The sequence below is a fragment of the Arabidopsis lyrata genome, assembly GCF_000004255.2.
Source record: "Arabidopsis lyrata subsp. lyrata unplaced genomic scaffold ARALYscaffold_6, whole genome shotgun sequence".
NCBI lineage: Eukaryota > Viridiplantae > Streptophyta > Magnoliopsida > Brassicales > Brassicaceae > Arabidopsis > Arabidopsis lyrata.
In genome coordinates this window covers 8,530,409-8,556,229 of record NW_003302550.1, presented here as the reverse complement: position 1 = coordinate 8,556,229, position 25,821 = coordinate 8,530,409, and the positions used below count along the sequence as shown (strand labels likewise).

The following is a 25,821-nucleotide window of genomic DNA, read 5'->3' as shown; positions in this document are numbered from 1 at the left end:
ATTTTTATAAAAAACAGACTCAAAAAAGAAATCAATCATCTCAAATGAATAGAGAAATCAAAACCAATGATCTAGGCACAAAATTCCACTCCCAAAGTAAAAAAGTAAAACAATTCGAGACAACAAAAAAAATTATATTGGAAAACATGCAAGAGACAGAGACCGTTGTCCTTGTCTTTAACAGCAAACACCATCACTTCCTGCTGAGCTGAACGATATTCTCTCCGGATTTTCTGACCCAAATGTGTATTTGATATTTAACCTCGCATCATCATCCTCATTGACCACCTCTTCGCTCATTGAGGGAAACGCAAACACCAGGGGTGACTTATCTCCTCCTCTGTTGCCGTCGAAACTAAATTGAGGAATCTCGTCATCTTTTCTAGCTTCGTGATGATTTGTAATGGCAACACCACCACCACTTGCTGCTGGGCTTGCTGTGAAGGGCATGATGGATGGAGTTGTGGGCTCTGATGATGTTGCTCCATCAGATGACGAGACCGGGAATGTGAAGCCAGCGTTTGAGCCTGAAGGGACTGCCCATTTTTGGAAGGGCTTGGCTACTGAGATCGATGGAAGTACCGGTTTGTTATTTCCCAGTGAGTGAGATGGTGGTTTGGAGAGATTTGCAGTTTCGCCTCCAAAAGAATAGGGAACAGCTTTTGCAGAGTCCCGAGAAGAAGTAACCACCTGCAATTCAATTTTCCACAAGATCAAAATTCAAACGGTCAACAAATATATATATATATATATATATATATATATATATATATATATATATATATATCCACAAATGTTACCAACTGTTAGAAGTTTCTCCAGTTTCCGGAGAGATCTAGGTTGTTCTAAAGTCACAAAAGAATCAAAAACTCATTAAACTTGTTTACTTCCTATGTTACAGGGTATATTAAGGTTCCCCGCACTCAAAGCCAAAACATGATGCAAGATGCATTAAGAAAAAAACGACAAAGTGCTCAAAATACCTCATCATGTGTGCTTCTGGAAAGAGAACCCTTAGGCTTCCCTAACTCATATTGGAGTGCGGGACTGGCTGTTTGTGTTCCACGGAATATTCCATTTGACGCTGAAGCGGTCTTGTTCATTCCATTTTGAGTGTCACCAGTGGTAGTTGCGGGTTGTTTAAGCACAGAGGACGACAGATTCTGAGAGAAAATGTTCTGGATATCTTCATTCAATTTAGCTGAGCCATCCTTTTTCACATTGTTGACGTCCGAGCTGCTTTGTTCAACGGTTTTCGAAGACTGTGGATATCTCCAGGAAGTGGCAAGCTTTAACTCAGAAGATTTATTTTTCGGGGTGGATTGGGATTGTGTCCGTTCAAGGTGATCCAATATTGTCCTAGCAATCTGACTAGAATGTGTAGGCACAATCGGGGTACCAACTTCTGACTCTTTATGCTTACCGTAAGTTGTTGTCTGGGACCTAGATAGGTAACTCGATTCCCCTGCTTCAGAGCTCTTCATAATAGCAGAATTTTCAAAACGAGATATACCACGGGAAGGTCGTGAATAAGGAGACACCATGGTCGGCGTGGCGCTCTGACGAGATCTTCTACTGGGTCCAAAGAGTCCACCATCCCTTCCCTTGCTAAGCTGTGCACATTATAAAATGGTTATCAGGTTTCAACTGAGGAAATAGGAATTAGCAGATAGAAGGAACCCAGGAAAGATTCAAAAGGCAGTATAGTGATGACTCTAATTTAGAACCTAGTTTTACAAAAGGTAACAAGACCTAGAGGATCGACATTATGAATGCATAGACGAAAATAACTCCAGAAAAGTCAAGGCAAAGGTGTCCAAAATTAAGTCATCCGCATAACTGTATACTCGTCTATTCTTCTGTTGCCTAAATCACATCAACCACCGTTTCATTCACATTCTTTTTAAGTATACATTATATAATCAGTCAAACACTGGTTAAGCCAATAGAAAACAATTTCCATCAATCTAGTGGCAAGAACAGTACTTTTAAACAATTAACTGACTGTTACAGTCCCTTTGCTTAAGATCTCATCTTAGGTAGATTCCCTAACACCATTTCAAGAGGTAAAGGAGGACCTAAATTCATTAGTTCATTTTCACAGAGGACCTATTTGAAGCAAGAACTATATGATTCTTCTAGTTGATAAATTGTCTGCCTATCTCTGATGAAAGTCAAGAGGGGTTAGCGCTTGCAAGTTGATAGATAACATTAGATATATATACTCTAGAAAGTAGGAATGTTTAGTACTGTAGATTTATAATCCCTCTGAAGTCCCATAATATAAGCTCCAGGACAGTTGAAAATAGCCCATCATCAAGCATCAGCATTAAGAACGACATGTTAGAAAGAAGCCATCCAAAACCTCTATTTAAGGAGTTTGGAAGTCAATATGTCCGGGAAGAATACAATACATTCTTTAATATTGTCTTAAAAGTTTACAAAAATAAATAGTTAGCTCACTTTTATGAGATAACTCTTACTGGTAATCAGAATTATAGAGCCCACTGAGAGAGTTTACCTGGCCATATCTTGTCTCCACACTTTGAGAGGGAGACTGGAGGTTGCTTAGGCGCTTGCTACTATCGTTCTGCAATTGCATCAACTAAGCCAAAAAAAAAAAGGAACAGCTCAAATATACCAAAGATATTTAGTAAAAAGTAATAAGAAAAAACTCCACACACCTTTGACTTAGAATTTGAAAGGATGGTTCTAGAATATGGGGTCCTTGGAAAATTTTGAAGCCCATAGCTTTCTCTTCGGCTTTGAGGAGTTGCAAAACCAGATTGCTCACTTGACTTGATACCAGGCCAACAAGCAGAAGGCTTGCTTGATGGTGATGCAAGTGATGATTTTCCTACAAGCATACTCCTATCTAAACTATCCTTTTCATTTCTTGCTACAAAACCTTGGGAACTAGTTGATGATGTCTGACCTCCCATATATGCCTTAGCAAGTTCTGCCGGTGAAAGACCAACTTCATCTTGTATCTGTTTGTCTCCGTCAAAAATCTATGAAAAAAGTTAATACGAAAAAGTGAGTAAATAAAAGAGTTAAGGAAACAAGGACCAGTGAAGAAATAATTATCAACTCTTTGATGAAGCAAATATGTGTAGTTACATAGTTCTTCTTGTTTACATATTTCTTCATAAGTTTTCACAAACAGACCAACCTCAAATTACTCCTATAGACTGCAAACTAGACTTTTAGAATTTTATGGCAACTGGAATAGCCTAAGCAATTCATGTTAATGCTAGTTTCATCAGAACAAAAATAGGCTGGATAGTAAACAACTCACTATTGACTTGGCAAGTGGGGCTGGTGTAGCCCATAGTTCACTATTAGAATCCTTGACACCAATGGGATCTCTTGTCTTATCATACAAACTCATATTTTTTTTGGCTCCCTCTCTCAAAGGAATCTCCGAATTTCTCTCGTCTCTCTTGACATCAGGTAGATCAATAGCCCTTGAACTTAGTATCTCTATGAGACGATCAGTTTCAGCCCTGGATAGAAATTAAAAGATGTCAGTGTAAAAATGGTATATAATCAGAACTGTCAAGAAAAAATAACAGAACGGCCAGGAAAAATAAGCAGCTAGTCAATAAGATAATACTGGCCGAGACGTGACTGTAAGCAACAAGAAAATCAAGTATTAACATAAAGAACATACTGTGAAAATGTTTTTCCTTCCATTAGCCTTTCAAGCTCCGAGATTGCAACGGCGTCATTTAAAGCTGCTTTCCCTCTTCCCTGTGCACTGATACTGAAATTGCCTTCGTTCACGTTTGCTGTACCACTAGGACCTCCCACTTCAATTGATGCTGACTCCGGTTTCTGAAAAGTTTATCAAATCACTTAAAGATAGAAAATGATGTATGCCATCATAGCAAATCACAAAAGCAGGCATTAAATAACGAGAGTATGAATAGCAGGACGGAATCAAATTGTGTTATTTACTTGGAATCAAGAGAAAGATTCAACTCAAAAGTAAGGAACAGTAAGATTACATCTGTCTTAGGTTATACATTTATGTTACCAGAATCTCAGAGAAGAAAATTGCATGACTGTTTTCTTTGGTAACACATTCTTTATAGTATTAAATCAGCTGCAATATAAATCAGGCCGGTAAGACAAAAGCACTGTCGCATCATACAATACCTCGCACAATTTGATATCAATGTAATATCAGTTGAGAAATTAACAAAAATAAATTATAAAAGATCCCTAACAGCAAAGTGTCAAAGATAACAAAAACTCATCTGAATACAACTTCAGTAAGATAAATAATGCTTATATATGTTAGCCCTAATTTCACAAGTGGTTGATAAAATAGCACATGACAAAGACCCCAAAAAAAAACACGTTAGCAAGGTCAAAAGAAATCATCTTAGCTAAAGCAGTAAGTTCCCAATTGAGTTTAAGAAAAGAGAGAGGAGAAATTGAAAGACGCTTACATTTAAACTTGGGGTTACACTGGTATCATTGTCTAGTGGACCATTCTGCAACTCACCTAGTAGAAAGAGAGGCCAAATGTTAAACCATGACAGCTCGAACGAAATATATTAGCCTATAACACTAAATTGTAAATACATCCCAAAAGACGAGATAACAACTCTATATCTTTTACAAAAGCTACTTTTTTGAGCAAACAAGTATTACATCCATCACTCAGTGGATACTAAGAGCTATTTAGTAACAACAGAGAATACATTTAGTCAGTATCAAAGTAGTCTCGCAACAAAAAAACACTAACAGAGGCTAAGACTAAGACCACACAGGGTGACAAAATCGTCTAACTTGACCATTACAAGTCATGAACAAACCGTAACCAGAAAAGCCTTAACTTCTATAAAATTCCACTTAAATCAAAACCAAAAGACCCCTCTTCTATCCTGGCGATTGTCACTTCTAATTTACAGCATCGAAACAATTTCAACAAATACTCCTAAGCAGAGAACAGATATACCACCATAGAGATCAGTTCATATAATAAATCCCCAAAGCTGCAGAAAAATTCCAGGAAGAGAAGCCTTAATACGAGGCTAGAAAGAGCAAGTATAGACCAAAAACCTTGATGTTGATCTTGATCCTCTGGAGCAGTAAGAGCAGGAGGGGAGGTGGCTTTAGAGAAGAAATATGGAAGTATTCTCGTAGCGCCGCCGGAAATAATCCGATAAGCAGGATCGACGATTCTCGAGATCCACGGCCTCCGTTGTAACTGGTTCTGTGGTGGTCGAGAATACGGCGTCGCCGCATGCCTCCTCGCGGATTGCCGCTTCAATTTGCCACCAACACCTCCCGTCGGATAGCTCGACGTCGCCGTCGCGGTCGCGGCCGCGGAGAACGTCGCTTCTCCTTCAGTGGCCATGAGCTCTCTTTGTTTCAGTGTTCGTTTCTCAATTTTTTACCACACTCTCTCTTATAGAACGAACCTTTTTGAGTTCTCGGATTTTATCCCGAGAACGTAAGTGTAATTTGCGCTATTTTTAAGTCAAAGGGGTTGTTGTGTTCGATGAAAAAAAAAAAAAAGGGTTGCTGTGTTCATGTGTGTGTGCTTTTTTGACATTTTTCTAGTATCTTGTATATGTTTCAGGAAATCAAGAAATTAGTTAAAAGAAGAAGGATTTTAAGAAAAAAGTTATCTTCTAGTTGAGATTGAGGGAAGCATAATTAGAAGATTATCCAACCAAAAAAAAAAGAAAAAAATCTCGAAGGTTAAAGAAATATACTATTTGTTTAGAACTTTAGATTTGGGAGCTAATAATTTAGGGTTTAGAGTTTATGTATAAGTTTTAAAAATTTTAGGGTGTTAATATGACACACCAGAGTTCTTTTGTGAGGACACCTTTTTCAGAAATTTATTTTGCTTACTAACATTTTTTCTAATGTAGCAAAATATAAAACACATTTTAGTCTTAGGTTTGTGTGATTTGATCGCACACTTGTAAAAATGGGAAAGGTAATGCACACTTGTGCCTCGCGAAAGAGTGATCGCGGCTGTTTAGGAATTGCTTAACCATGGGGAAATTCGTTCGTCTAACGTCAAAGGGGCGATGGTAAGTTGCCTAGGCCGAGGAAAGATTGTTGCAGTTTTCCTAGAAATTTTGTCATTTTAACACAAATCTTATGAAAAGAAAACTAAATTTTAAACAGAAAAAAAGGAATTTTTAAATCTTAAAAAGAGTGTTTTGAAAAATAGGTCCACTTTTTTTTCAGTAGGTCCACTTCAATTAAAATTTTGTCAAATATATGGATTATAATCTCTTGTTGCACACCTAACCCATCTCTTGCGAGCCGAGCTTGATATACCACTGCCTTTAACTCTGACATCGAGCAAGATCGAGCGGCCAGCTACATGAATTTGCTTCTCTAAAGTTATATACCTTATTCTACTGATCACAGTCTACAAACTTCATGTCTCATGGGCAGCTAGCTAACTGCCTTTGTATATCTGTCTGAGCACAAAAATCCTCCAAACGGACTTAATGTTACCAAATTTCTCTTTGATTGTTTTTCCTCAGACATGACTTCACAGACTCGAGTAGGTTTTAACAAGAGGTGGTGGTGGTTCTCCTGACGACAATTTTCAGCCTCTCTAGTGGCTAACATGACAATGAATCCCTTCATCAGAAGAACTGGCAGTCATAGTTGTTCTCCATTGTAATAGGTTTGGTGTGTGCAGGCACGGTTCTACGTCCGGTCAGAAAATATCGCAACCCCAATTCATTTACACCAACCAAAAAGCAAAACTTTTATTGCATATCTTATTATTCTTTCAGTGGTATTACTACAACTGAGACAAATTCTAACACCGAGCAGAGAAACACCCATAAAAGGCTTAACTAAAGAATTCACATTAAACAAAAGGGTTAGATAAAATCATAGACGTGACACGTTTATCTAAATCTATATAAAAGACTGGATGGTAATGCCGACCACGAGTTTAAGACATGGCCGTGATTGGAGAAGGTCCGGTGAAGAAATTCATTCGAGAAGTTTGATGTTCAAGTTCTTCTTCGTGTCTCTCTTCCTTCTCCTCTTCTTCTTCCTCTTCAGCATCCCATAGAAACCGTGCATACGAAGCTTGTACATAACTGCAGAAAACAACAAGTGCGTTAGTCAGAATTCAAGCAGAATAGGCACACAACTACTATCGAAGTCCCAAAGAAGAGAGCTTGATTTATAAAGTTTGAATCTTTTTCTTACCAGTCCTCAGGAGCAGCTGCAACAGCTTGATTGAAGTAAGTCTCAGCACGAGATGAATCCTTATGGATCTTCCAAACCAGCTCAGCGTACATAGCTAGAACATTCCCATCATTAGGACTCACCAGAATAGCTCTCCCACAATATTCCTCTGCTTTCAAGTAATCTTTTCGAACCTGTTTCAATCAATCATATGACACATTCCAATTTTGATAATCCCCAAATCAAAGTTCATTCATTCAGATCTGAAAGAGACCGGAAAAAGAAAAAAAGACTGTACCTCCTTCAAGAATCTGGCGTAATTGCTGAGAAAAATCCCATTTCCAGGATTAGCTTCAATCATCTTACGATAATGAACATCAGTGTTATCGTCACCACCATCAGATCTACCACCACTCCTTCCTTTTCCTCCGCCGTGAAACATCCCACCACCACCACCGCCAGTAACCTCAGTATCTTCCTCCAAAGCCCAACTTATACCATCATAAGACGACGTGCGTATAAGACCGAATCCAATTCCTTCTTCCATATCCTCCATCAAAGCACCACCGCTCAAAAACTTACTCACCGGCGGTTTCGTCGATGTCCAATGTCGTAGATCGCTCTCTGACGCCGTCCTTTTCATCTTCCTTGAAGATTCGTCACTAGATTTTACAGACATCGGGCTATAACAGCAACAGGAAGAAGACGCAGAGAGTGTTAAGGATCTGTGCCGTTGAATCTGATGAACAGATTCAGCGGCTTCGATTGGAGATTCCCTTGGACTGGAGACATGAACCAATGAATTGAGAAGTGGCGTTGACGCGCTTCGTAGAAGCATCTCTATTCTGGATCTGAATTACGAGATTCTTAGGTTTTGATTAAAGGAAGAAGAAGAAGCTTATAGATTTGTTGTTTTCCAGGTTTGAGCTGGTGATGACAAGTGAAGACGGTGCTTATAATAGAGACGCAGGTAAAGGAAAAACAATCTCAGCCGTCCATTAGTTTTTAATCACGTGGTGGGTATTTAATTATAAATTAATATTTTTGGTTAATTAAATTAGATTTTTTTTTTTGTTTTGGTTTGGTTGATTTATTTCTACAAGTGGTGTACCAAAATGATTTTTGATTTGACTTTGCTTGTGTATGATTGGTGTGCGGATTCTTCTCTGTTCGTTAGTACCCCTGTTCTAAAAATCCCCGCCTAGACCCGATTACTCCCCGCTTAATCGCTAGGCCCACCCTGTCCGCCTCGATTAATGACTAATCCCTTAAAGAAATCAGTCACCCGATTACTCTCCGCCTAATCCGATTATTCCCCGCCTAATCCGATTATTCCCTGCCTAATCTTACATACCCCGATTATTTTTAGATTGCCAGTATAAAAAAACTTTTTATTTTTGTTATTCAATCATTTGAATTGGGAGTTTGTAATGTTTTACAATAATTTATGTTCATATTTTAATAAAAATCATAAATATTTGTCTCAAAAATACATTTTTATGTGTTTACTGCAATTTTAAAAATAATATTGGATTAATATGTTTTAAAAATATTAAAATAACCCTAAAACTAATCCCCGATTAATCCCCGATTTTAATCCGATTTTCCGATTAATCGCTAGGCCCATGCCGAGCGCCCGACTAGCGCCTAGCGATTTTTCAAACAAGGGTTAGTACTACTAGTACTAGTAGACGATTCGAGAATTAGGAAAAAAAGAAAGCAAAAGCTTAAATAAATATCTCGTTACAAAACGCGGAACTGGTTCACGAAGATCGCGGAATTGCAAGTGGACGGCAGTGGCACCAGAAAAATTTGGTTCACGGCCAATCTGTCTACAAATGACACGTGGGACAAAACATGTAACAGATGTACGGTAGTAGATTCGATTCTTGGTTTTGCATAAAGTACTGTATTTATACGTAGATGTGTGCAAAAAACACAAAAATTGTTTTTCTTAGCAAACAAAAAAAAAAACAGAAAAGTGATCTAAAAAAAAAAAGAAGGATTGTAATTATATGAGTAATTTGAGAATCAATTGGGTGGGTGGGTCCTTCTTTGATTGTACGGTTCACGGTTCCACTTCCATCTGGCTCACGAATGTTGTAATTGACGCTTTGGCCCATAACCATTTCTATCTTTTGATTTTTTTGGGGTCCCATTCTAAGTTGATAACATGGCCAAATTTTACTAACTTTTAACATTTCGGTAGTACAACAATTAGTGTCAAAATAAGATAAAAACAGTACAACTAATGTAAGTATTACGAAAGTGCTTATTTTGGCTCAATTCAACGGCAAATTTTAATTTGAGTTGCAGTTTTAGACTACACCATCATCTATAAATCTTTGTATACTATAAAAACCAAACTAAATTTCAAGACAGTTTTTTTGATAAAATTTCTACTTATCGATCTAAACTTTATATAATTATAAATCCGAAACTACCAAACTCAAACTAAAAAGTTCTGATCCTGAAGCTAGAATTGCGAGAAGACAATGAACCGAAATCTTAAATTTTTTAAAGACAAATGAATAACTCCATTATTCAAGAACAATCGTGACCAATACGTTATATGGTCCAACTAAACAAATGATATATATATTAAGATCATATATATATATATATATATATATATATATATATATATATATATTTTGATCATGTTAATTTTCATTGGCAAGCGATCCTGAACCTTTGAGAAATTATCCTGTCTTGAATTATATATTGAGTAAATTAATTATCCCTTTCCTATTTTTGTTTCCTGTGAAAGAAACACAATTACGATGGTTATCTCTCGAGATCAATTGGTTAAAATTGCAGCTCAAAAACGGAAAATACGAAAGGGTATGTCAATTATTGATGAGGTGATTTTTTTGGAATGAAGCTGTTAACGATTTGACTCAGAGGGAAACTAAAACAAAAAGTAATAAAGAAAGTTTATGTCCAAAAGTAGTACTGTCCAAAAGTGGGGCCCATGGGATATGCTTATTGGAGTGGGCTTCCTGTGACCTCTCACAACACCACGTAGGACCTACGAGCCGAGTGCTCAACGGTGGAGAAAGAGATAGGGTCGTTGTCGTTGAGAAGTCATCGTCTCTCCCATTTCTTTGTATTTGATTCGCATTTAGTGGGTGAGCTTTGTGCAGCCTCATTTTGGAATAGTGGAATTTGATTATAAACATGCGCAAACGACCCCAACATATATATTTCAAACCACTTAGTACGCAGTGAATACAAATTCAACCACAAATTGCACATTTCATTGCCATGTGATCGATAGTGGATATTACTAATCAAGAGTTTTCTAAAAAGAAACACATGTTATTGTGATCCCTCTCGCTCAATAGAACCTGAAGCAGCATATGCCCCAGAGGAAAAAATGTAAAAAGCAAATACTAGAGTGTCATAATATATCTCTTTGTTCAGGTCATGCGAGGCACAATCAAACAGGTCTCTAACGAGAGCCTATGACTGACCAAAGTAAAAGTGGAGAGATATACAATAATGTTTCACCTTACCAGGAATTGGAAGAAACTGCGAGATTACAACCCTGAAGATTAAAAAAAGGGAAATGCTGACATCCTAATTTCCTTGTTTGAAGAGAATGGATGCAAGACCTGACCTCCATCCGAAAAACGCTGTTGGCATAGGCCTTTTGTGTAAAAGTGATGCCAGACCGGCTGATACGCCCTGACCAGGCAGCCTCGTCATCTCCTGACTAGCAATCGACTCAGACAACCTGTTTTATAAACACAAAACACTTTAAAAGTAAGTTTCTTGTTACTTTCAACTCTGCAAAGGAAAACAAGTGCATATATACTTCATGATTCTGTGTGATGTTCCATTATAGTGAAACCTGATTACCTTTATCGAAACTAAATTGCATTTTAGTAACTTTTCAACACTCTGAATCAACGGAAAACAGCCAAAACAAGATTAAAGTCTTTAGCAAACATAAGATTTCCCATACTAGCTACTCATTTTTCAATGAATAGAACAAAATTTAGGTAGCAAGTGATTCACAATGGTCAAATGAAAGTAAGAGCTTTGGTTCTTTAGTATCTTTATACCCATCTTCATGAACGACATATACACTGTACTTAACCCCTCAAAAATCCGAATGAAACACCTAATTAGTCAAAAGCAAAAAACAGATCATACAAGATTCACTTACAACGGGGAAGGTATAATTCCTTCATAAGCAAAGGAGCTGAACCCTTGTCTTTGCTTGTGCTTAGGATTGGAAGAACATATGATATAGACACGTCCACGACGTTTCACTGTTTTACAAAACTCACACATCTTCTTCACAGATGATCTCACCTTCATGGTTCCTCACTCTGAAATTTCGCAACCGTCATTAAAAAGAGTGCAGTACCAAAACTCAATAGATGAAAATGAAAGAGAACTCTTCAAAGTATTCAACTTTGAGATTCATAACTATAAATTTTATCCCCTACACATCTCATTTCTACTAAACTACCCAAAATTGCAATCCTTGTTTAGTCGGATGATGGAAGCAAAAGTAAAACGAATCTGAAGCATCCATCTCTAACTACACCGAATGAATCACACAAGAGCAAGAACTGAGAGAAAACCCTAGATAGATCCAGATACGAAATCAAATGATAATCAACGAGAACCCATGAACAACAAAATACCTGCGAATTCAAAGGCGACTACGAAGAAGAGCGATCGATTCCCAAATGCAAATGAAAGGGTTTTACGGAGGAGTTTAGCAGAACGCGTAGTACAACATATTTTTGGGCTTTTAATGGGCTTTACCCGAATAAGGATCCGGACAAGTTTCGACCCGGAATTGTTAGATCTAAATAACCGATTTAGAGCGGTGAAGCGTTTTTGGCCGGACTGTGTCACCGTCGACCTAGAAAATCTGAGGTTTTGACCGGGAAGATTTTTCTGTAGCGTAATGGATAGCGACATGGAAATCTCTCTCGACAGGCTTCCCATAAAACGATTGGAATCTATTGAGGAAAATGGCGCCGAGCGTTTTCCGTCGTAAGTTTTGTGTTTATGTTTGAGAAAGGAGACAGACTTTTCCCAGATTGTTTTGCTTCTGAATGATTCGTTTTGTTTTTGGTTTACGTGTAGTGATGTTGGTTACGATGATAAGAGAGTATCGCTGATTCGGAGAATAGACTTCGCGTGGGCATTGGAAGAGGAAGATGAGCTGAAGAAGAAGAAGCAGAAGAAAAGCTCCAAGGATAGCGCGGAGCAATGGAAATGGAAGGGAATGGTTGAGAATTTGCAATTGGCTCATCAGGAGCTCTCTGTCATCATAGACCTTATCGACACTGTGAGTGACTCTTCTTATGCAATTCTTTTTGTTTATTGGTTTGATGGAAGGAGATGAAATTTGATTTCTTTATGTTGTCAAAGAATTGAACAAGAATTTCTTATTGTGTCCAACAAGCTTGCAAAAATATACATATGGCAGAAGTGATTTTGGGGTGATATTTGAACAGAGAGTTAATAAACTTAACAGTTTATTTTCTGATTTTATCTTTGAAGGTCCAAGCAAATGATGCAGTAACAGTTGCTGGGATGACCAGACCTAAGCCGCTGCCGAATGAGATTCTCTCGGATCTTGCTGTGTCTACTGCTACCAAGTTGCAGGGCTACCGGGTAACCTGTTGCTTACCTTCTTATGTGCAAATTAACTTTGCTTAAAGATGGAAGGATTCTGGTAGTTATCTTAGTTAGACACTGTTTAGTATCCTGAAAAACTGTTGCAAAAATGAACTTGCTTACCCTAAAGAGTATATTGGATAGTATGCTTATGTCACTTCTGAATACCTTTTTCCTCTGCAGAATTTAGGAAACTACTTTAAACAATCAGCAAAAGCTTTAGAGCAGAAAATCAACCGCGAAGCAAGGTTTTATGGTGCTCTTATCAGGTTCGAGGATTTGCTAATAAACTTTCCATTTAATGTCAGCGGCTATTTTTCTTAGTGCCGTTTTGCAACTTTAAGAATTTGCTGTTTACATTCTTGATACTAGATTTAGTTAGCTTACAATGTTATAGCTATTTGTGTTGTGCTCAGATAATTGGCATCCCATTTTTGGATCTAGAAGTATGACTTATGACTGATAAACGTGAAAGCATTTTATTATTCTTGTTTATTGTTAAAAAATTCCAAATTTCGACTTCTACACCGACTCTGTTGCTGAACTCTGATAGTACAGTACTTCAGGAACATCCATTTTGGTGTGTATTGACTGCTTAGGACTATGCCAACACAAATTAGAGAATTTCTTTTGAAATTGTTTATAATTTGCAGAAGATGACTTCTCCAGCTTCCAGAATATAGATTGATTAATATGTGCAAATGGTTATGTTTGCTATGCTGACAAGCTTATAGGTTGCAGCGGAACTGGAAAGTCAAGAGACAGCGCATGCTTGCTTCAAACGCCAGCAATGAGGGCTTCACCATTGATCTTTCTGACAGTTCATTACATGATCCGACTTCTGGTTTTCGCCCATCTACACTGTCCACTATTCGTGTAGATCATGATTCAGCTGGTATGCTAGCCATTAATGTACCCCAAGATTCATGGTACTCTCTTCGGTTTGGGTTTGTTGGCTTAAATCCGATTGACAACACAAACGAGTCTGATGAGCACCTAGACTCCACTATGGGCCACGATATCCCTGGAACATCAGAGAAGCAGTCTGCAAGTGACGACGAATATGTTAAAGAAACTCATTCCCTACTGAGGGAGGTGCATAAATCAATTTTTGCTGAGCAGGTGGTATTTTAGTCATATATCTCGTACTACGCTTGGTATATCTCTTCACGGCTATTTCTCACTTCTTTCGTCTTCTTACCAGTTGTTTGACATGCTAAATCGTGAAGCATTCAATGAAGGTGTGGGATTCAACATTAGTGGAATACGAGAAAATTTTATGGAAATGAGCATTGGCCAAGGAGCTTCTTTGTTTGTATCTCTCCACCCATCAGGCAAGAATGCCAGCATCAAGAAGTCGGAATCTGCAACCTTGCTCATTGAATCTTCTGGCAGAATAGAACCAGCAGAAGGAGACTATCGCTTGAAAAAGCTAGGGTTCCCTAATCGCGCCAGCTATGAAATATACTTGCAACAAATTTTTCACGAGCATGCCTTTGGAAAAGCTAAAGATCAGCCCAAGTCAAAAAGTATCCGAGCATCCAATCAAACAAGAAAGGACAGCAACTCTGGACTTCTTGATCATTTCTGCTTATCTTTGACTCATAGAATCTTCTCAAATAGAGTGCTTGAGCATCTGGAAAGCGTGGTATTTTCCCTGTTGCGCTAAACTTTATTGAATGATCATATTCTCTATCAAGAAACTTCTTGTCATCTTTGATCATGCTTTTATTAATAATGGTTACTTCCTCATCGAACAGGTCTGCAAGGTCCCATATCTTCATTTGATATCTCATCCTACATGGAATTCTCGGACATCGTCATGGACTGTCTTCATGACTGTTCCTCCATCAATCATCCCCCAAGGAAGTTCTGAAACCCAGTCTCCAGATGGTAAGAGGAATCTGAAGATGCAGTTCCGGACAAAAGTGGTGGTGAAGGATGAGTGTATTAGTGTTGAAGCAGAATGCACGCCCAATGTGGTTGGCTTACTCAAAAGCAGTTCCTGCAATTTATTCGCTATGAACAAATACGAGTGCGGCGTGGCCGACCTTCCCGTGATAATTCTCCAACAGGTAGGTGTCTTATTTTCCTAAAAGTTGGTCATGTCTGTAGCAACACGGTCCCTTAACCATGCGGTTTATTTATTTGAGAAGGTGGCAAGCCAGATAGTGTGTTGGCTACTGGAGGAAGCACGGACAGTAGGGACAAAAGCGAGCCGGGATTTTCTGTCGCTATCATTAGAGATAGTGGAAGGGGAGAGAGTGAGCCTGGTGGCGCAAGTGAACCCAGAAGACGCAAAGGGATGCATATCGTGGTGGCTAGTGATGGAGAATGGAAGCACAGAGGAGAGGGAAGGGGTGTCGGAGAGTAGGAAGTTGTTGGGTCATTTGTCTCTCGATGTCTTGTACTCTGTTCTCATGGATTTGATCAACTTGTGTGGTACTGGTCGCAATGCTTTAGTGTCGTGAGACTCTTCTTGAATAATAGCATTCCCGACCAAAATAATTCTTGTTTTCGACTCAATTGTGAATTTAATGGATTAAGGATTTTGATTATTACTTACTGTATATAAAACTTATTTTTACACAATTGTTTTAAAATAATATAATATTAATATCAAAGGAAGAGAGGGGTAAAAAAGGAAAACCAGAATAATAATAACTCACGCGAACGTTTCTCTCCTCCTCCGTCTCTCGTCGATCCCACTCTTCACGTCTCGCAGATATTTTGGCTAGATTCAAGCTTCAAAACCCTAATTTCTGTAGCCATTAGCATCGATTTCAGCTCAAACTACAGGTTTGCTTTTCCCTTTTTGTATCATATCCCATCCACTGATCGATATTTCTCAATTTTCTGATTTGCTGCTCTCTCTCGAGTCACCGTTATGGAGTTCGATTCCCTATATGATCTGATAATTATGAAATTCACAGATGCTTCTAATATAGTAAATCTGATTTTGAATTGACGAATAGATGAACATTCCCTTGATTTGTTCTTCTACAAATCTCGGTGGTGATGAATTGTTAGGTTTGATGACAATTGTGTTTACTCAGTTTTTTTTTATGTGTTTAGTTATGATTCTTCTTGAATCGATTCTCATGTGATCCCCATTATTGTTTATATGGTTATTTCAGATTCAAGGAAACAATTATTTTAGCTTCTCAAGTGCTACTTCAGTGATCAGATACAATGGTAGTTATTTGCCTTCTCTTAGTCCATTGTGAAAATTTCAGTGCATTGAGCTAAGAGTTTTGTTTATCTTTGATGATTTTACAGTCAGCTTTGTTCAATTTCCATTCGTTTCTGACGGTGGTGCTGCTTGTGATCTGCACTTGCACATATCTCAAGATGCAGTTCCCTGCCATTTTGGAGCAGAAAACTGGGTTTGTATCTTCTCTATTCTCCTGTTTTCTTCATTTTGATTCACCTCCTATTGGCTTCCAAAACCGAGAACACATTTGGAGCTTTGATACCGTTCAAACATTTGACCAAATTCAAGATGCTTTCTCATCCTATTACTTTCAATCTCTCTATCTCATGCTCTTTTTGCCCCCACACTTTGATCTATACATATTAATTATGAAAAAAAAAAAACTTGTAATATATAGTGATTCATCGTTGCAGGTTTCGAGGATTCTTTTGGAAGGCTGCTAGAATAGGTAGGCTTTTGCACCCTTTTCGAGCTCAGTTGTCTCTTGTATTTCTTTGTAGATTAGAAACATTGTGTTGAAGAATTCTTCTTTGCATATGTTGTAATAGAGACTAATGATATGCTTTCTAGGAGCAAAAACTTGCTAGTAATCAATGCAGCCACTAATATTGAACTATATAATTGCAACACATAAAAAACCCGGGTTCTAATCCCTTGGCGATCTCCTATTTAAGCAAATGCATGATGACACATAATATAGTCTCAGGCTATATTCTCCAATAGTTACTGTGATTAGTTTTCAGTTGGTTATTAAACTTTGGTTTGTCATCACTTGTTACAGGTGAGCGTTTGAGCCCTTGGGTCTCTGCTGGATGCTTCATGATGGGTGTGTCGATCATTTTCTTTTGAGTGTCAACTTCTTACAGAACCGGTTCGTCTAGATTTTTCTGTATGCAAAAGATTCCAAGGGGTTGTTGATGAAACCGAAAGAGTAGAATATTATCCTCTTTGGATTATGGATATGGTCTTGTATTTGGAACAATTGTGTCTAATATTTTGATGTGTGAGACAAGCCCATAAGCTCAAACATAGGAATTAGTAGAACATAAGAAATTGGAACCAGCTATTAAAACGCATCTTTGTCGCAAAAGAAGAGAGTGATCACATCACATACGTAACTTGAAGCTTTGCTAGTTTGATTGAACTAATGAGAGCATCAGTTAATAAAAAGATTGTAAAAGATTCGTGTTAGTAAGTTGTAATTATCAATCAATTTTGGATAATCGATCAGTTTTATGCGAGCATAGAACAAAGTAAATGGTTGCCCTTTTGGGCTTTAATCAAAATTTGGCCGACAAAAGAAAAAAAAAAAACCAAACTCCAAAGTCAAAACTAGTTCAGTAGTTCTGTCGGTTGGATTAGTGCTGAAAGCTACAAGGGCCGAAGTATATCATCATCCAGGCCCATTAAAAGATGTATAAATAAATGGACAAGCATATAAGTAACAGCTTAAGCCTAAATTCTCATTCAGAATCTTCAAGCTGAGAAACTCGTAGCCTCTAAAACCCTAATCCTCTCTGAAACCCTAGCAATCGCAGCTGAAAATGGTACTTCTCTCTCCATCTTCTTCTTTTCGATATTATCTCGCTGTGTTTTCGAAGGAACCTTTCTCTTTGATTGTTTGATTTGGGTTTTAATTTGTTTTTTTGTTGCAGACCGGAGAAGCCGTTAACCCTAAAGCGTATCCGCTTGCAGATTCTCAGTTATCGATAACGATTCTTGACCTCGTTCAACAAGCAACTAACTACAAGCAGCTCAAGAAGGGTGCTAATGAAGGTATCTTCTTGTTACTCATGTGCTTGTCTCTCTTATTTTATTCGGCTTTGTAATTTGTGAAGTTGTTCTTGATTTGTGTTAATTTACTTATTTCAGCTACAAAGACTCTTAATCGTGGAATCTCCGAGTTTGTGGTTATGGCTGCAGATGCTGAGCCTCTAGAGATTCTTCTTCATCTTCCCTTACTTGCTGAGGATAAGGTTTGCTTTGCTCTATTACAGTTTCTTTATCAAATGAATTCTTTGTTTCCTGAATCTAGAATAGAGTCTTGTTTCTCTTGATTGTTAGTTTGATTAGTTAAGTGTTAATAATTAGTCATTTCTTGATTGTTGGTTTGATTAGTTTGGTTTGTGTTAATGATTAGTCAAGTTTTGTATATCATTTTGTTTACTAAACTCTTGTCTCATACTTGTAAGTTTGCTTTATGATTGTTTTTTTGAGTTTTACAAGTTGTATCATTTATGCTTGTGTTAAGCTTGTTGTTTTTGATTCTGAAATGCTTTGTTTGATGTTCTTTTTGTACTAATTTTCCATATTCTTTCTTTCTTTGTGAATGTTTTGCAGAATGTTCCTTATGTCTTTGTGCCTTCAAAGCAAGCTTTGGGAAGAGCCTGTGGTGTGACTAGACCTGTTATCGCTTGTTCAGTCACATCTAATGAAGCTAGTCAATTGAAATCACAGATCCAGCATCTCAAGGTAACTTAGCCTTCACTTAATAACCTATTAAACCCCCATTGATTTTGCATGTTTGAATAGTTTGTTAATCATTTACTTATTTAAAATTTCTGCAGGATGCTATTGAGAAGCTTCTGATCTAAGGCATTCTCTGATTGATTGCTCGGTATGATGGGTCTCCGTGAATGGGAAGGCTTTGACTGAAGTTTTGTTTAGGCAACTACCAAATCAAAAACCGTCCATGATTCTACTATCTTCACTTCAAGTTTGTAACGTAATTCACTTTTCTGCATTTTCAGTTTCTTAAGAGTGTGCTGGTTTTTGGTTTTGGTTTGTAGCGAATCATTCTCGTATTTATGAGAACTTGTTTTGACTTCTATTTTTTCCTGAAAATGCTCTCATCTTCCAGTCCACAAAACGAACAGAGTATACAATCAAAACTAGACCACTATTTGAAGGACCTTAATAAAGTTATATTTGAAGGTGAAACCTAATATAATAAAGTTACATAAAGAGAGTTAATGTTGCATTCTACAAGACATTGGTTTGGGGTCACGAATAGCATTTGAAAGATTAAACCACTCAAAATTTAGATTTCATCATTCCTCCTAATAGAGGATTATGATCTTGTAGTTGTTGTAGTAAGTAACTTGAAATATCAAAGATAATGACTTTGGATAGGAAGACATGAATAATTAATCTGAAGTGGTATATTACATCAACTACTACACCCAACACAAAAACAAAAGTTACATTGCAGTTTACCCAAGGACTTATGACCGACCAAAGATGATGTCCAGAAAAAGATCCTATCGTTTCTTCTGCCTTTTTTGTGTACATTAATTGATGATAATGTCTTGTTTAATCTGTTAGCTTCTTCTAATGTATAAAAAAAAAAAAGTGGAAAAGAGCGAGTGTGGCTCCCTCTCTACTTGGCTTCTTGCTCCAACAACGGAATCTTGTTCCATGTCTCGTCTAACCCGTTTAATTGGAGAGGCGGCAATGAAAACACACTAACGGTAGAACTTCCGCTTCTGATCTCCTTCAAAACCCGCAAAGCAGCGATTGTACTCTTCATGTGGAGGCTCTCCATGAACTTGTGCTCTGAAAGCTCTGCTTGGATAACCTCAGACTCCGGTTCGTTAGCAGGGAAGAAGTGATCAAGCATCGCTTCAGATTCCTTGACGAGCTTGTACAATAAGTCTGTAGTGTAAAAGGGTTGTTGAAGAACTTTCTGGATAAAGGGTAAACGCATGAGATCACCAGTTCTTTTGTCATACTTCTTCAGTATCTTAACCAATCCTGTAGTTTCCAACAAACAAACCAAAACCCATGTCAAACATTTGTTCTACTAAATAATAATAAGATCTGCTAATGTCTATCACATCATTAAGGTTAAGATTAATTACCAGTATAATTAAGGGCACTGTAATTCTCAAGAAGAACCATTTCTCCATGGAAATCAACAATCTCCTTCCTGATTGTTATCATCTTCTCCATTGAATCCTTAGCTTTCGCAATTCTATCTCGAAACTCCTACGCACCACACAAATTAGAAAAGATAAAAAAAATTCAATTAATTGGGAACGAATGAATAGAATCAGATTCGAAAGTGTTACCTTTAACCTGATGATATATTCTTCTTCTTTCTCAACGAAGAAATTGTTGAATTTCTCCAACTCGTCTTCGAGCAATTGGATGAAATTGATCTCTTCTTTGGACATTCCGACGGAAAACTCATCATCGAAACGGAGACGTTTAGCGGGACGATCACCGGTTTTGGAAGGGATGAGTTTGAGTCGTTTCTTGAGCTCTTTGTAAGACAAGAACTTGTCTTGCCATTCAGGAAGTGTCTGCTCGATCTGATTGCTCAGACTCTTACCAAACTTCATTATCTATCTATCTTCTGGGAAAATGAGAATGAAGAAGAAAGAGAGGTTAGAGATATAAAAAGGGATTAAAAAGAATATTCTTAAGGTTTCTAATTAGAATATCCTTTTTTCTGTGTCTTTCTTTCGGGAGAATATCTTCTTGGCTCTTCCTTTTATTCCTTTCTTTTTTCTTTTTGGTTATCTGTGGGTGAGATTATAACACATGGACATGGCAATGTCAGTTCATCAATATCATCACTCACATACCACCTTTTATTTATCCAATATCCAAGTATTCTTACAGATTGTATTTACTGGAATATCTGATTCATTTTTTTACTGTATATATCGGAGATTTAGATATTTTATGATATCCAATTCTTTTTTCGGTATTTTCTATATATATTTTTTTTTTATTTTTTTTGATATTTTTGGATCGACAAGTTCCGATCCATAGCCAATTTCTACTACGCGGGGTAACGCGACTTGGTGGAGTCGAACTCCGGTGGGGAAGGCGGAGTCAAGTGAACTCCGGTAGGGTATTTTCTATATATTTTATAATATCTTTATATGTACTAAATTTTCATTTTATATTCTTTTAAATCATTTATTATCATATTTTTATAATTTGTTTCTTAAAAGATTATAACTGGTAATATATATATATATATATATATATATATATATATATGTCTATTTGTCCATACATTAACATGCAAATATGTAGTAGTGAATTAGTGATCTTTGATTTTTGCATGTTTAGATAATCTGATTTTTTAATAGTAATATAAAAACGAATTGGAAAGTAAAATGAAGATTGGATTTAGTAGTATTTCGGTATTTCCAATCCAAACTCTTACAGTTACAGATATCATCAAATCCGACAAAACCACGTGGGACGTTTGGTCTTCATGATCTAAGTATTACTTATCTTTCCACGATGATGATGGCATGATCAAAATAGTTCAATACTACAAGCAGTTTGACAATTTACCACTTTTGATTTTATTTTTTAAAATGAGATACAAGATTTCTAAAATACGCAAATGGTCAAAAGTAGTTGCGGTCCATGGAATATTCCTGATAGGAAAAGGGTATAAACCTCGGCATCTTTCAACTTTTTAAAGAGCACCCCCCAATGGACAATTTATTGGATTTCCCCGATTAGCGTCTTAATTCATTCATTCACGTTAGCTTCTTTTAGAAAATATCCCTAGGTCCATTTGACATTTTCTATATGCAAATTCTGCTAATTTTACAACTTGTCAATTTATATTTTGTTAAGAGTATCAGTTTATTAGTCAAAAAACCAAAGTCGAAATCCTTATGACATGGTGAAACTAAACAATATTTACTTTTTATGTGTCCACATAAGAATCTAAGCCGTATAATCTAAAAACTGTGTTGTCTCATTTCTTCTACTAATTGATACTACTACAAAGTCATTGCTGGATTGCTGGGTACATATGTAATTACTGTATGCAAGTTCCCTCCATTAGCCCAAAGTAAATGGGCCTAACTAAGTCAAAGTTCTATAATAAATAAGCCTAAGAGTAAAAGCCCACAAGTGACAAAACATATAGAACTAAGAAGAAGTGCTTATAATTAAACGGTTAAACCGAACCAAACCGAAAGTATAAAAAGAACCGATTGCCAACAACCAACCACAAGAAATAAAAAAGAGAGCAGAAAACTTTTATCAACGATCAATGGCTACCGTTGGTCAGCAGCATCTCTACCGGCCAATACTCACCGCCGTCGGAAGTGATTGCCGGAGGCTCGTAGCCACCCGTTTCCTCCCTGTTCCTAGGCGCAATTTTAACTCCCGGCTGAGGCAGATATTGAGTCTTGAGGTGGGCAAGGAAGTGGCTCCGGCATCGTCGACGGTGAACATGGAAGAGCTCGTCGGATTCTTGTACAAAGATCTTCCTCACCTCTTTGACGACCAAGGAATCGATAAAACGGCGTACGATGAGCGCGTCAAGTTTAGAGACCCAATCACTAAGCACGACACCATCTCCGGTTATCTCTTCAACATTTCTCTTCTCAAGAATCTCTTCACTCCTCGATTTCAACTTCACTGGGTTAAACAGGTCTTTGCTCACTTTCTTTTATCATTTGATTTCTTTGATTCTAGTTTGTTTTTTTAGTCCAGCACTGATGCAGCTTCTATATAGACAGGTCCATATGAGATAACTACAAGATGGACAATGGTGATGAAGTTTATGCTTTTACCATGGAAACCAGAGCTTGTGTTTACTGGTACATCAATCATGGAAGTTAATCCAGAAACTAAGAAATTTTGCAGCCATCTGGTATGTAATGGTTCCTGTGTCCTTCTTGCATAATCTCTTTTGGTTCCGTCTACTTATTACAAGTAGATGTTGTGCAGGACTTGTGGGATTCTATCAAGAACAACGACTACTTTTCTCTAGAAGGTCTTGTTGATGTATTTAAGCAGGTTGCTTTCTTGGTTACAAATTGAGTCCTCTTACAAGTGAGATATATAGTTTTTTACTTCTTCTTTTTTCGCAGTTACGGATATATAAAACACCAGACTTGGAAACTCCCAAGTATGAAATACTGAAAAGAACAGCAAACTATGAGGTCACATATCTTCCTATATTGTTCCTGTGAATGGCAAATGTGGTTGCTTACTTAAGTTGGATTTGATTGTTTGGCAGGTTAGAAAGTACGAACCCTTCATAGTGGTGGAGACTATCGGTGACAAGCTTTCTGGTTCTTCAGGTTTCAACAATGTTGCTGGGTGAGGGTTAAGTCTAAGTTTCTGTGAGTGTCCATAAATTCTTCTGGCATTTTTGTTTTGTTTTTGATAAATGTAACACATGCTAGCTTTTTTATATATGAAGCTACATATTTGGAAAAAACTCGACGATGGAGAAAATACCAATGACAACTCCAGTGTTTACCCAAACAACAGATACTGATCAACTCTCTTCTGACGTCTCTGTACAAATTGTTATTCCATCAGGAAAAGATCTCAGCAGGTAAAGCTTTATCATGGATAGTTTTTAGTTGCCATCATAGTTAATGAGAATCACAGTGTGATAAAAATGGTTTTCCTTTCCTTTGTCCTCTAGCCTACCGATGCCTAATGAAGAAAAGGTGAACTTGAAGAAGTTGGAAGGCGGATTTGCTGCAGCAGTGAAATTCAGTGGGAAACCGACAGAGGAGGCTGTCCGCGCAAAAGAGAATGAACTGAGGAGCAGTCTGAGTAAAGATGGTCTTAGAGCTAAGAAAGGTTGTATGCTTGCTCGCTACAACGATCCAGGACGAACATGGAACTTCATAATGGTATGATTCCAACCTCTAGCAATATTTGATGTCCAGTTAGAAACCACTTATTACTCTTATTTCTTTTGATTATTATCATCATGACAAACCCAAATGGTAGTTTGTTCATTGTCTTCAGTAGCGGGTTCTACCATTTTCGTCTGATCGTGGCTCTCAACTGTTCTTTATAATTATCTTGTATTTGCAGAGGAACGAAGTTATCATATGGCTTGAAGATTTCAGTCTGGATTAGCTCTAGCTTGGCCAAATGTTACCATAAGACGTATGTAGAGGTTCCGTCTACTATATATATTAAGATTGCGACGACAGAAAAGCTGTACACAACCCTACAGGCTACAACACTAAGCTTGCTCATTGTTTGTGGACAAGCATTTATCAATGAGAGACATTTGATCTCCTCTTGATGTTAAAAGAAGGGGATAATGATGAAGTTACAAACAGAGTCACTCTTTCTTGTTCACAGAAGAATACCTATACTCCATTACAAAACTGAAAGGGTCGATTGCATTTGATCTCATCATGATTCTCGATGTTACAAAAACACTCAAATATATTTTCTTCTTGAGTTGGCTTAGAGAAATTTGTTTCAGTCACTTCCCCATTTCCGAACAACGTTCTCTTTAGCAGTGGAACCTTCCTTCTTCCACATCTCTTCTGAGTTGTCACCACTCACTTTGGAAGCTTCTCTTCCCATGAGTTTGGAGCTTAGAGAAGTCAAACCTTCTCGTGTTCCTCGCAACGCATACAACAACGGGTTTAACACAAATGCAGCCATGACTTCACCTTTCGCAACCACCATATACTGCAACAACCATTAAACAATTCAAAACCATCAACAACAAAAAAATCTTGGAAAGCATTATTCATGAAGACCAAATATAGTTAGTTAGTACGCAAAAGCATACCACGACTAGTATTGCTAAGAGGGTAAAGGCAATCTGTTGTGCTTCATTCCAGAAATGGCCGCCACTGAACCAACCGCCACCTCCAAACCAGCCTCCTCCTCCTCTACCATTTCCACCACCGGATTCTTCTCTTTTCTTGATCTCTTTGTCCCACTTGTCAAACTCAGTTTTCTTCTCACCAAGAGCGCTTTCCAATGATTTACGAGCTTGCTCCTGCAAAATCAAGGAAATCGAACAGCACAGTATTAGCCACCAAATCAGGATGCATCCTCTTCTCCGTCTCTAAAGCAGATCAACTCTCAGCCAAATAACCGCTCTGAAATCTAACTCACAACGGATCAAATATGCTACGCTCAGTCCTAGGCTAGATACAGTAGACATATAGCTAAGAGTTGAGCTGCTAAACTTGTTCAAAACCTAAACTCTTTTCAAAGTCCATCAATAGGATCATATAAACAACAATTTCAGTAGGACCGTCTAATCATGAAGAATTCTCAAGATAAAAACAATCTTAGCTGTGAGTAACAAAGCAGAATCAATCGGTTAAGACCTTACAAAAAGAGACGGGCAATTCGATCCCAACTAAGGGTCTGATTGGGTTCAGCAGATTCTACAAGATTTGTCCTTTGAACCAATCAATGGAAGTAAGTAAGAACACTAACCTCTCTCTGGTTGCCGCCGGAGAAAAGACAAGAGAATCGTGCCTTGCTTTTGGTAATTGTGGTTCGAAGAGAGAAGACAGAGTTGTGGTCAAGAGTCCGGTGGGAACTACAGAGGTGGAGAAGAGGCGAGGAAGACGAAGAAGGGTTTATCAGCAGTCTCATTACGTGTCCCATCTCTATCCTCTCCCTTATCCCACCACAATGCTTTTTCTGTTTTTCACCAATTTCTCTTACATTTCTTGTTTCTACTGACTGATAACATTTGCTTATCAATCTTTCTGTTGTTTTTTTTTTTTTTTTTGGATTTTAGTGACAAGAGATAAATAACTAGAATAAAATTTTAAGAAGAGAATGTTGTTTAACAAAGAAAAGAGAGAACATAAATATTATCTTTTAACTGTGGAAGCTTCTTGATCTTTTGGTTAACCAAAACTCGAGTGTTTCTACACCAAATGTTTGATTCTCACAAAATACAAATTATTACAAGATTAATTTGGTTATTCACAGGTCATTTGTCAGATATCCAATGAATTTTGATTTTACCCACGACAAATGTCTTACCCGTA

General features: G+C 37.5%; 9 protein-coding genes across 10 annotated transcripts; 4 read left to right on the top strand and 5 right to left on the bottom strand.

Moving 5' to 3' along the window:
- Nucleotides 1–24: 24 nt before the first annotated feature.
- On the bottom strand, nucleotides 25–5,533 carry LOC9307997 (nuclear pore complex protein NUP1). The gene is made up of 8 exons (XM_021020508.1): nucleotides 5,074–5,533; nucleotides 4,458–4,513; nucleotides 3,674–3,837; nucleotides 3,299–3,506; nucleotides 2,685–3,011; nucleotides 2,522–2,605; nucleotides 984–1,613; nucleotides 25–690 (listed from the first exon to the last, which is right to left on the bottom strand). Exons 1-8 carry the CDS (start codon nucleotides 5,369–5,371, stop codon nucleotides 178–180), a joined length of 2,280 nt encoding a protein of 759 aa, XP_020876167.1. The 5' UTR covers nucleotides 5,372–5,533; the 3' UTR covers nucleotides 25–177.
- Nucleotides 5,534–6,729: 1,196 nt separating this feature from the next.
- Nucleotides 6,730–8,339, bottom strand: LOC9307996. Its single transcript, XM_002871881.2, has 3 exons — nucleotides 7,487–8,339; nucleotides 7,210–7,382; nucleotides 6,730–7,097 (listed from the first exon to the last, which is right to left on the bottom strand). The coding sequence occupies exons 1-3, from the start codon at nucleotides 8,024–8,026 to the stop codon at nucleotides 6,947–6,949; spliced, it is 864 nt and encodes a 287-aa protein (XP_002871927.1). The 5' UTR covers nucleotides 8,027–8,339; the 3' UTR covers nucleotides 6,730–6,946.
- A 2,227-nt stretch (nucleotides 8,340–10,566) lies between these two features.
- On the bottom strand, nucleotides 10,567–11,938 carry LOC9310054. The gene is made up of 3 exons (XM_021020627.1): nucleotides 11,850–11,938; nucleotides 11,363–11,528; nucleotides 10,567–10,927 (listed from the first exon to the last, which is right to left on the bottom strand). The coding sequence occupies exons 2-3, from the start codon at nucleotides 11,515–11,517 to the stop codon at nucleotides 10,771–10,773; spliced, it is 312 nt and encodes a 103-aa protein (XP_020876286.1). The 5' UTR covers nucleotides 11,518–11,528; nucleotides 11,850–11,938; the 3' UTR covers nucleotides 10,567–10,770.
- Nucleotides 11,939–11,942: 4 nt separating this feature from the next.
- On the top strand, nucleotides 11,943–15,398 carry LOC9310053 (mediator of RNA polymerase II transcription subunit 17). The gene is made up of 8 exons (XM_021020625.1): nucleotides 11,943–12,207; nucleotides 12,301–12,505; nucleotides 12,721–12,834; nucleotides 13,021–13,106; nucleotides 13,572–13,959; nucleotides 14,042–14,485; nucleotides 14,598–14,912; nucleotides 14,994–15,398. Exons 1-8 carry the CDS (start codon nucleotides 12,119–12,121, stop codon nucleotides 15,306–15,308), a joined length of 1,956 nt encoding a protein of 651 aa, XP_020876284.1. The 5' UTR covers nucleotides 11,943–12,118; the 3' UTR covers nucleotides 15,309–15,398.
- Nucleotides 15,399–15,486: 88 nt separating this feature from the next.
- LOC9310052 (protein kish) lies at nucleotides 15,487–17,063 on the top strand. The gene is made up of 5 exons (XM_021020628.1): nucleotides 15,487–15,636; nucleotides 15,975–16,032; nucleotides 16,117–16,223; nucleotides 16,465–16,499; nucleotides 16,833–17,063. Exons 2-5 carry the CDS (start codon nucleotides 16,030–16,032, stop codon nucleotides 16,898–16,900), a joined length of 213 nt encoding a protein of 70 aa, XP_020876287.1. The 5' UTR covers nucleotides 15,487–15,636; nucleotides 15,975–16,029; the 3' UTR covers nucleotides 16,901–17,063.
- A 416-nt stretch (nucleotides 17,064–17,479) lies between these two features.
- On the top strand, nucleotides 17,480–18,895 carry LOC9307995 (NHP2-like protein 1). The gene is made up of 5 exons (XM_002873938.2): nucleotides 17,480–17,598; nucleotides 17,707–17,827; nucleotides 17,924–18,027; nucleotides 18,392–18,523; nucleotides 18,619–18,895. The coding sequence occupies exons 1-5, from the start codon at nucleotides 17,596–17,598 to the stop codon at nucleotides 18,643–18,645; spliced, it is 387 nt and encodes a 128-aa protein (XP_002873984.1). The 5' UTR covers nucleotides 17,480–17,595; the 3' UTR covers nucleotides 18,646–18,895.
- Nucleotides 18,896–19,174: 279 nt separating this feature from the next.
- Nucleotides 19,175–20,527, bottom strand: LOC9310051 (SPX domain-containing protein 1). Its single transcript, XM_002871879.2, has 3 exons — nucleotides 20,122–20,527; nucleotides 19,912–20,038; nucleotides 19,175–19,804 (listed from the first exon to the last, which is right to left on the bottom strand). Exons 1-3 carry the CDS (start codon nucleotides 20,392–20,394, stop codon nucleotides 19,431–19,433), a joined length of 774 nt encoding a protein of 257 aa, XP_002871925.1. The 5' UTR covers nucleotides 20,395–20,527; the 3' UTR covers nucleotides 19,175–19,430.
- Nucleotides 20,528–22,033: 1,506 nt separating this feature from the next.
- On the top strand, nucleotides 22,034–24,118 carry LOC9307994. 2 transcript variants are annotated; one of them, XR_002331327.1, is made up of 9 exons: nucleotides 22,034–22,466; nucleotides 22,551–22,688; nucleotides 22,766–22,834; nucleotides 22,909–22,980; nucleotides 23,058–23,140; nucleotides 23,244–23,381; nucleotides 23,475–23,688; nucleotides 23,876–23,970; nucleotides 24,003–24,085. XR_002331327.1 is itself a non-coding variant. In XM_002873937.2 (8 exons), exons 1-8 carry the CDS (start codon nucleotides 22,083–22,085, stop codon nucleotides 23,918–23,920), a joined length of 1,143 nt encoding a protein of 380 aa, XP_002873983.1. In that variant the 5' UTR covers nucleotides 22,034–22,082; the 3' UTR covers nucleotides 23,921–24,118. The 2 variants fall into 2 exon arrangements, 1 of the variants encoding a protein (XP_002873983.1); XM_002873937.2 differs by having other exon boundaries at nucleotides 23,876–24,118.
- Nucleotides 24,060–25,496, bottom strand: LOC9307993. The gene is made up of 3 exons (XM_002871878.2): nucleotides 25,256–25,496; nucleotides 24,594–24,806; nucleotides 24,060–24,490 (listed from the first exon to the last, which is right to left on the bottom strand). The coding sequence occupies exons 1-3, from the start codon at nucleotides 25,427–25,429 to the stop codon at nucleotides 24,275–24,277; spliced, it is 603 nt and encodes a 200-aa protein (XP_002871924.1). The 5' UTR covers nucleotides 25,430–25,496; the 3' UTR covers nucleotides 24,060–24,274.
- Between the last annotated feature and the right edge of the window lie 325 nt (nucleotides 25,497–25,821).